The 10,150-nt window shown below is 48.6% G+C and overlaps 1 protein-coding gene across 1 annotated transcript in view; it reads left to right on the top strand.

Annotated features, from left to right (window-relative positions):
• Positions 1-8,239: 8,239 nt before the first annotated feature.
• TNFAIP8L3 (TNF alpha induced protein 8 like 3) overlaps positions 8,240-10,150 on the top strand; it is a 40,220-nt gene continuing 38,309 nt past the window's right edge. Inside the window, exon 1 of the mRNA XM_082648829.1 lies at positions 8,240-8,335. Coding sequence (XP_082504955.1) covers positions 8,284-8,335 — 52 coding nt within the window. The 5' untranslated portion in view covers positions 8,240-8,283. The remainder of the gene's footprint in view (positions 8,336-10,150) is intronic.

Below are 10,150 nucleotides of genomic sequence, written 5' to 3'. Positions count from 1 at the left end.
ATGCCATAGTGTTTGAGGTGTTAAGATGATCACATCCACAATCAAGAGGCCAGGGAAGTAATCTGGATAGTCCCAGGAGTCCTGCCAAAAGATGACATTAATTTATGGCTTTCCTCAGAGAATGATCAAAGGTTTATGGCAACCAGGAATCAGATCCAGTGTTTGAAAGATTCCTCCCTTAGAAGTGCTGATGGCTTCAATTGGGCAGATTGGCTTTGAACACAAAAGAGAGGGATCGATTAAAGGACAATGCCAAGAGAAGACTTGGTGGGAAGGAAAATGTTGGCTTGAGAAAAGAGAAGAATGGAAAGTCTGAAAATCCAGAAAAGAAGGGGAGGGGAGGAGAAAGGTAGGAAAGATAGGGAACTGAAGGAAGATGTTGATGAGATAAAGAAATTAAAAAGAGGGGTTGGTCAAGTCCTGCTTTTGAGAATTCCATTCCAAGTGGAGATGGGCTACTAAAACTCCTGGTAAGCAGGAGTTGAAAAGAGGGGAAAGATCAGCATTGGGGAAGAGATTTGGGAACCGAAGGCAGAAGCAGATGGAAAACTGGATGTAGTGAAGGAGAGTAAACAGTAAGCTCATACTGCCATGCTCCTATAAAGGATCACGGGAGCTCCCTTATGGGAGCATGGCAGTATGATGAGTATCCTGAACTCAGGCCTGAGACCTGGGTTCTAGCCCCACTTCTGCCCCTAATGTTGGGCAAGCCACTCCATCTTTCTGAACCTGTTTCTTTATATCTAAGGTGATGGGATTAGTGACCTCAAACATTCCTTCCCTTTTCTACAGCCCTTGATTCAGCATAGACATTATGAAATCAGAGACTTACATAAATGGAATATTCCAGATTGGAGCATGTATTTAGCTTTTCTAAGTAAAAAATGCTTTGAAGGGAGGAAAAAAAGGTTTCGGTAACACTTGGCGAGCAGTATTTGTCCTGTAAAATAACTAGCAAGTAAGCATTATTGAACTAGGTTGTCACATAATCATAAGAGAATTTTTTTTAAAAAAGGATTTAGGAGACTCAGTTTTCCCTCCTATAGATCAAAAGAGTGATTAATATAATCCACGAGTGGATAGTTAATAAAGATATATGCAGAAGGAGAGCCAACGTAAAAGGAAAAGAGCGCTGATCTTGGGTCAGGAGCCTTGAGTTCTAATCCCAACTCTGAAAATATATAATTTTCAAAAGAGTAACACAGGGAACCAACTACAGTGGTGACAGAAAAGCTGAGAACCCAGAGGACAGTAATGCAACCTAGATATTAGCAACAGCAGGAAGCCACTGCCACCCTGGGCTGGAGGGACACAAGGGAGGAGGTGCTGTTACTGGAACCCAGAAGCCGTGGTCACCCGATGGAAGCTGGAACTACAGTGAGTCCATCTGGAAGGAGTTGGAGCCACAGAGGAGATGCAGCCACTATCATAGAACTGAGGGATAGAGGGTTGAAGAGAATATCCTGGCTCTCCCTTGCCCTGCCCTCCAATCTTCTGCCAGTGCCTCACATTGGCTGGATCCAGCTGGCACCTAGTTTACAGGATGGCAAACGCAGCCTGCAAGGGTCAGCCCTTCCTCCATACAGAGCAGAGAAAGGACACAGATGGATCTGAGGGCCAGCAGGCCGAGACTGGCCCTAGATCCAAATTCTGCTTTCTTATAACATCTATCTATCAGTTCTGTATCAGCCTTGAGTCTAGGTCTTCACACATTTGAGGACATCCATCTGGTCATGTCTTGTTTTCTTTCTTTCCCAAGCCTGACACTCAAACCTCCTCATACAGAATATTTTCCAAACCTCCTTCACTGCTCTGGTTCCCCTCCTCTGGGAGCTCCCTGGTATGTCTCCTTAAAATGTGGCACCAGATGTTCACAAGACCCCTGGTGTCCATAATACCAGATCAAATACAGAGGACTATTCCTGCCCTTCTTGTAGCAATGCAGCTGCTATCCCACTGTGGACTCGTGGAATTCATGGACAGTCAAGACCCATATACCTTTTCCATGTGATTTCAAGTCTTCCCTGACCTGTCCTAGCAAGGCAGCTACACATTTGATAAGCACAAACAAATTCAACCTCTAAAGCACTGATTTAAAAAGAGTTAAAAAAAAAAAAAAAACAGAATAGACCAGAGCCAAGACAGAGCTCTGTGTCACTCCATTGGAGAACTCCCTCCAAGTTAACTCAGAACCATGAATCAAGGCTCATCGGGTAGGGCTGTTCAACCAGTTCTAGATCTACCTAACAGCAAGGGAATTATGTTAAGACTTCATCAAATTCTTTTTTTAACATCTTTATTGGAGTATAACTGCTTTACAGTGGTGTGTTAGTTTCTGCTGTATAACAAAGTGAATCAGCTATACATATACATATGTTCCCACATCTCTTCCCTCTTGCTTCTCCCTCCCTCCCACCCTCCCTATCTCAGCACTGAGCTGATCTCCCTGTGCTATGCAGCTGCTTCCCTCTAGCTATCCATTTTACATTTGGTAGTGTATATATGTCAATGCTACTCTCTCACTTTGTCCCAGCTTACCCTTCCCCCTCCCCGTGTCCTCAAGTCCATTCTCTACATAAGACTTCATCAAAATCTTTACTTAAATCACAACATGTAATATCTGTGGCAGTCAGTTCCCTTCACTTTGCACCTGAAGCACAGAGGGTGCTTAACTAATACTTGCTGCCTCGAAGTTAAATAAAATTATCTTGATTTATACACCTAATGACCCTGTTTAAAGAAAGTTAACATGGTCATTTTAATGGGACATGATAATGAACCCATGTTGGCTGCTAGTGATCACCGCTTTCTTCTTTAAACGTCTATAAACGTGTTTGTTCCAGACTTTTGCTAGAGAGTGGCAAAAAGGCCATCAATCTGTTATTCCTGAAATCCCCTCCTTTCTTACTTTTGAAAACTGGAACAATAATTGCCCCTATCCAGCCTTTGCGTACGCTCTCATCTTCCTAAACTGTCAGGACTCTAGTTGCTGCTTGAGCCTCATGGGTCTTGAGTCCCTCTTCTCCCCAGTAGGAATAAATAGACGGTTTCCACGCCACAGAGCTGTGTAAGGATCCAGGAAGATGGGAAGACATAGAGCACAGCTAAAACAGTCACTTAGGGTGCCCATGTATGAGCCCAGTGGATGGTTGTAAGAACAGCTCCAATACAGCACAGTCACGTCCTGCAGCCCCCAGAGTGAATGCCACAGGGGGCCCAAGACACCATATGTGGCAATCGGGGAGACTCCTCGCGGTGCTGAACCTATGATCCTCATCCTGTTTGTAAGACAATTTGAAAGGCTTACAAGCAACCCCATAGGAATCTGAGCCAAAGCACAACAGAGACTGGGCCCATAGAGTTTTCCTCTTTCTCCCTCTTTCTCTTCCTCTTCCTTCTTTCTCAATTTCCCTCTCCCTCTGAATCAGTGCTTTACAGTCACTATCACTGCATTCACTGCTCAGGAAGCTGTCCTGTAGGCAGCCCATGAGGGCAGAAGCTAAAAGCTTGGGAGAACAGCCTGATGCCCAAATTGCCAGCCTCTCCCACCCCTACCTCCCACAGGTGTCTAGATGTGGATGGGCCTCTGTAGAGGACATACTGCCCACAAAGAAATGCAGAAGGATGTTTTCCATTTCTCTCCTCAACCTATAGGAACGCCCCCTGGGCTCAAGCAATGCTTGATAAATTCAAGCATGAATTCAACTAACCCACCCTCTGCCGAGAGGGATCATGCTCATTAAAATTCTTGATAACCTTAATGTCTCAGCATAGATATAGCAATTATTTTGTTAGCTATAATCTTCTGTCTTGTTTCTTTCTCCCAAGAACGAAGGAGACTGCTGAAGGTTCACAGACATTGATTAAAGATGTGTGCAGGGCTTCCCTGGTGGCACAGTGGTTAAGAATCTGCCTGCCAATGCAAGGGACACAGGTTCAAGCCCTGGTCCGGGAAGATCCTACATGCCACGGAGCAACTAAGCCCATGCGCCACAACTACTGAGCCTGCGCCCTAGAGCCTGCGAGCCACAACTACTGAGCCCGTGCACCATAACTACTGAGCCCACGTGCCACAACTACTGAGCCTGCGCTCTAGAGCCTGTGCTCCAGAACAAGAGAAGCCACTGCAATTAGAAGCCCGTGCACCACAATGAAGAGTAGCCCCCCCACTCACCACAATTAGAGAGAGCCCACAGCAATGAAGACCCAACGCAGCCAAAAATAAATAAATAAAATAAATAAATAAATTTTAAAAATGTGTGCAGAGATTTGGACATGAGGATGTTCACTGATGCTATCTATTTTAGCAGAAAATTGGAAACAACCTGTATGCCCAACGATAGAGGATTGCTGAAATACCTTATGGTACACCCACCCATACAATAGAATACTGTGCACCTATTAAAAATCCTATTGTCAGAGAGTAGATGGAATGATGTTCACCATCGTTAAAAGGAAAAACAATTTACAAAAGCAGAATACTGTACACACAAACAAGGAAATTTTTCAAAAGATGTTAATAGCTATTGCAACTGGTAGAATTATGAATGGATTTTTAAATTTTCTTCTTTCTTTGCTTATAAGTTTTTTCCATTTTTTTCTACAGTGATGTGCATTGCTTTTGAAATAAGGTTGGGGGGGCAATAAAACTTATTTTTGCTAGCCAGGAGAAAAAAAATAGGAAAATCCCCCTCTTTCAAGGCTGTCTCCCAGCATCTTGTTCTGCCAGATGGATACGAAGCCAGCTCAGACCCCGCTGTCCAGCTTGCCTAGAGCCCCGTGGAGGTCACCTTGGCTCTGGGCACAAGCTTCCTTGGTGCCAATATCCACCTTGAAACAAGTTATTAAAAATGGGGCTATCCTGGCCAAGATCTCATTCCAAAGTACCAAGGGCCACTTCAGCCCAGAAAAACAGCAGTTCCAGGACCCTGTGGGTTTTCAAAGTAGAACCACAGCCCTGGTTTGTGAGAGGAACCTCCCTCCCTCCCTTCTCCCGGCTGTCTGCCGAAGGTTGCAGACAGCTCCCTTTCCATCCCACAAGAGAAGACAGGCAGATGAGTCATAGCACTGGCTTGGATCAAAGGAGTATTATTGTGTTAGCAGAAATGGATCTATTTTATGATCTGTTTCTTGACGCCTTACAAATAAACATGCTTTTCCCACCAGACAGACAAGTTCCTTAAAAAGCTACTGATTTCATTAGCTGAAGCTAAGAAATGACCAATAAGAGTTAGAAATTTTTGTGTCTGAAGAGTAGCCAAGCTGAAAAGACGTAGTGGAAACACTGAGGAAAGCAGTTTATAACCCTCAGACCCTAGATTCAAGTCTGCAAAGCAATGCCATTCTTCTAAAAATACACAGAGGAACTACAGAAGTCCTTTCCTCTTTTCTAAGAGCTTTCTCTTTCTTTCTTTCTTTTAAAGAAATATACTAGGATTGGTTTGTAAAGGAGATTCACCACCTCAGATTTCACTGTTTTCATGGGGGTGACGGCCGTGGGATATTATTTTAAGGACTTCCTTCTCTTATACAGATTTTTCCACACTGGGAGGACAGATAAGGTATGTTCCACTAATGTTCTTCATTAAACACACATGCGTGCCAGCAGTCATTTCCCTTTGTCTTGCTATCCCATGACAACAGATTGAATATCATAGGAAATTGGAATGGAGATCTTATTTAGTTTGGATATCTCTTCTCCATTGTTTAATTCCACATTCAATTTTTCATTCTACGTCTGCCTCCTTTTGCAGAAATATTCTATGACTGAACACAGGGACAGATAAATGAATAGGTGTTGTTTATTAAAGACTCACCTCATAGACTTTTCAGGAGCACTGTGACTAGCCCTCCCCCTCCCTCTGCCCACAGAATTTTATCTCTGGTCTAAAGTGTACTTCGTACTCAGTAAAGATCTGATGACTGATGGACATATCTGTATTGTGAACTGCACTCCCAGTACTTTGTTTACTGTTGATCAAGTTCCAGTAGTGAGCTTCCCTGTTTTCTCTGGGATACACAGATGTCTCAGTGGTATTTCTGTCTTCAACCCAGACCACTTGTCCATTAAAACAAACACACAAACAAACAAAAACAAAAACGCTTCCATCAAGTGCCAGGAAAGGAGGTCTAAGCGAACAGAGAAAGTTTCACATTTCCTGTTGTTGAACCTAGGCAACAACTTCTTAGAGGAAGCTGGATGACTTTTCAATCCAATACGCTCTGTTCTCTGACGCTATCATCGTTGTTTTCCCTCAAGACTACAAAGCTATGATGCCAAACTTTTAAAATGATCCCAGCTATTTGTTTTTTGAGTGTCAACTTTTATCCAAATGTTGCTGCTACTTTTTTCTTTTCACTTAAATATGTGCTTTTAAAATATTTTGTTTTTCTAAATGGGACCCATTAGCTCTAAGAACATTCTTTCCATTTATCAAACATCAACTGTGTGCCAGGCATTGGGTACTAAATTCCACACTCATTATTTCATTCACTTCCTTACAACCACCCTATGAAGGAGATGCCATCACCTGAGGAAACTGAGGGAGGTCAAGCCATTTGTCCAAGATCACACTTCTAGCGTGGGGTTCTTCTGACCCTTCCAATCCATCCAACTTTTACCAGCTAAAGTCCATGAGTTTGGCCATCCAAAAAACGTTTTCTGAGAACACAAAGGAGAGCTGTATGTGCACTCTGAGAAACCCATACCTTCACCAAAGGAGGTAGACTTCAGGGAGCCAAGAGGCCAAACACACTTGTGACACTATACCGTAGCGGTCAGTAGCAGGTCTGCACATCAGACCAGATTTCAAGGCCCAACTCACCCACATACTGGACCTGAGACCACAGGAAAGTTATCTACCCTGAGACTCAGCTTCCACATCTCAAAATGGAGATAACAATATAGGTTAAATTCTACGAAACTGCCAACTTTCAACCATTTTTGACCTCCAAAAAAGCATTTTCAAATCATTCGACGTAAATTCCTCACTAGGTCGTTCTAGAGATTAAATGGGTGCACACAGGAAACAATAAACGGCGCTTTTTGGTAGACTTTTCTCTTCCCAATTTCATTTTGCGCAGGTCAACAAAGTGTGTTTGTATTCTCTGCCCACAATTTGTATGTTGAGAAGCCAGGCTAAGGTTATGTAAGTGTTGCAGCTGATAATTCAGGGAGAAAATAAGACTGCGTGGATAATCACGAATTAACAACAAAGGATCCCCTCAGGCCTTACTGCTCCGTGCATTTCCCCCCTAGTTTAGTCTCTTAATTACTAAATAAATATACAGCCGCTTCTCTCTCTCTCTTTTTTTAGAAAGTGAAAGGAGGGGATATTGAGAAAGATTAGCACTCTGTGTTAAAGACAAACTAAAGGTTTTAAAATCCGTTCTTGCCCCTGAGTCGGGGCCGGGAAGTGGCCTGGCTCCTTGACCGGCAGCAGGGCGGTCCTGCCTGGGACGCCCGCGAGGGCTCCCCGTCCTGGAACCCGCCCCACAGCGGCTTGCCCAACCTGCCCGCCCCCGCCCGCGCCGGGAGAAGAACCACCAGCGTCAGCGTTGCCTCCGCGCGTCGTTTACTTCCTCGCTAAGTGCCAGGCCCTGCTCTCGGCCCCTCAAACGCATAATTTATATACTCCCCTCACAACCTCCCGGACAAAAGGGAACTCTGATTGTCTCCATTTTCCAGGTGAGGAAACGGGCACAGAGAAGTTAAGTCACTCGGCCAAGGTCTCCGAACTGTGGAGTTAGACTCGAACCCGGGCAGCCCCAGCACGCCCACTCTAAACCTCCCCTTTTCCTACTTGGGTAGAGGCGCTTTTTCACCTAAAACTTCTCCAAACTTGGCCACTTCCAAGGGAAGGGGCTCAGCCTCGCCGGCTCGCACGACCTCGCCCGGCTCCACAAGTTCAGGACTCCGGGCGCCCGATGGGGGCGCGGGTGGAGGAGCGGCACCGCCCCCCGGGTATTTAACCCCAGGCTGGAGCGCGCGGGGCGCCGGACGCTCCTGCTCCTCCCCACTAGCGCTTCCCCGCCCTCCTCCCCGCGCTCTCCCGGCGCACCCCACCCTCCGCCCCGCGCTCGCCTGGCAAGCAGGCACCGGCCGGCGGGCTCGGGGAGCGGGGAACGGGGCGCGGGCGGCGCTAGCCTCTGCCGAGCGGCCCCCCGGCCGCGGCCGCAGCGCACTGCTCGGCCGGAGTGCGACGCGGCAGCCCGAGTCCGGACGCCGGCCGGTCCCGTGCGCTCCGCGGACGGGCGGGGGTCTGTGGACGCCCGGCCGGCAGCATGGATTCGGATTCCGGCGAGCAGAGCGAGGGCGAGCCCGGGACCGCCGCAGGTACGAGGGGTCGCAGCAGCCCAGCCGGGAAGGCTGGGGCAGACAGGAGGGGAGGCCGGGGCGGGAAATCGCGAGTATTTCTCGGAGCGGCCAGGCGGGAGGCCGATCCCCAGCAGCCCGATCCTTTCCGGGCCGGGACTGGGATGGCTCTGCGCTGTGAGTTTGCTTTGGGGCTTTCTCCCCATTGCACTCGGGCGCTGGAGGGAGAGTAGGTGCATTTGCGGGTGGCTCTCGGCGCTGCGGGACTCCGGCAGCGGGCTCCAGTCGCCGGGCTGCTGGCGGTGGGGCAGGGTTCGGGTATTCCGCGTCCTGTAGTTTGCTGCAGCGAGGGTTGCTGCATATCTGCTTTTGGAAATAACTTTCCGAGCGCCGGCCGGCTCCTCGAACCCCGGGCGCCAGGGACGCTGCGGAACAGGTGACCCGCTCCGAGGGCGTGACACGACGCTCTGGGAAGGAAAGGCCCCCGCGGGTGGGCGGGCAGGAGTCAAACCACAGCTCGTGGTTGCGGTTCCCGAAGCTGCTAGATGAGCCGATGCAGAAGCGTTGGCCCATCGCTGCCCTGCATGCGCGGAGGAGGTCCCCACGAAGGGTCCGGGAAGACAGACGCGGCGGCGGCGCGCGGGGTCCCGGCTTCGCCTTTAAGGGACGCCGCCAGCTTTTCACAATCGATAGTTATCGAAGCGACGGGTGGACGCTTACTTAGGAAATAATGAATGTCCTCCCCCTCCTCTCCCTGATACTGAGCAACAGGAGGAAGCCACCCACAGCCTTGGGTCGACTTAACCGCGGGCTCTGCCCCCCTCCACCAGCCCGCTCTGCCCGCCTCCTGCAGGTCCACGGGCGGGAGACCTATGGCCCTCCCACGTGACCGTGGCTCCCCACGCCCTCGTGGCCCTGCAGGCTAGCCCTGGCCAGCAGACCTGTGACCTGAGAGCTGGAACCCTCCTGGTACAGGCCTGAGGGCCCGGACTAGTCCCCAGTCTTCCCAGTGTCAGGCCAGTGTCCTGAGGGTGGGGACCGGGTGACCGGAGGCACCGTCAGCCCAGGTGTGGGTGTAGGAAGGCAGGCTCAGGAACCAGGTGGGACAGCGCCAGGAGCTGTACCAAGGGCCCTACGTATACTATTCTCCTTTATCTTCACAGCACCTAGCCAGGTGGTTGTTATCTCCATTTTACAAAGATTCAGAAAGGCTAAGTGGCTTACCCACGAATCAGAGCCAGGGAGTAGCCAAGGGCGGAGTGACTCCCTTTATACTGCATCATACCCCTCAGCCTCTCACAGGGTGGCTGTGGTCAACACCTACAGTTGGGTGGGAAGAGATGAGGATGGAGAAGAAGAAAGATGGCATCGTCAAGATGCCCGTGTGTGAGGATGCCTGTGTGTGTGCAAGGGCCACCTGCTTTGTGTAGGTATGTGTGGACATAAGTAATAAACATGAGCCCTTCTCGAACCTGTATGTTCCTGTGACTGTGAAGCACCAAGATCTTGTTTCACAGGTGGCTTGTGGATCTCTTCACATCATTTAAAAGTTCCAGTGGGTGTTTTGTGTCTATCTAAGTATATCTCTAGAGCTCAAAAGGAGGGGGAGTGAGTACATTGACACTGACACTTTACTCTCTCAAAATCGGAGGAACTAACATGCTCTCCCTACTCTCACCCTCAGATCTTTCATGCCAGTTGATGGAGAAGGGGAGGAGGAGGCTTTGAGAAAGAGGAGGGGAGGGGAAGGGGGGGCAGGAGACACTCAGAAGAGTTGGTACTTGGATGAAAGGGGAGGGAAGGAGTTCTTAACAGTCCAGTTGCTTCTCCCCACAG

This window comes from Grampus griseus (assembly GCF_964374135.1).
Source record: "Grampus griseus genome assembly, chromosome: 2".
In the NCBI taxonomy this organism is placed as follows: Eukaryota; Metazoa; Chordata; class Mammalia; order Artiodactyla; family Delphinidae; genus Grampus; species Grampus griseus.
Note: the sequence above shows the minus strand (reverse complement) of the source record. Positions and strands in the feature narration are given on the sequence as shown.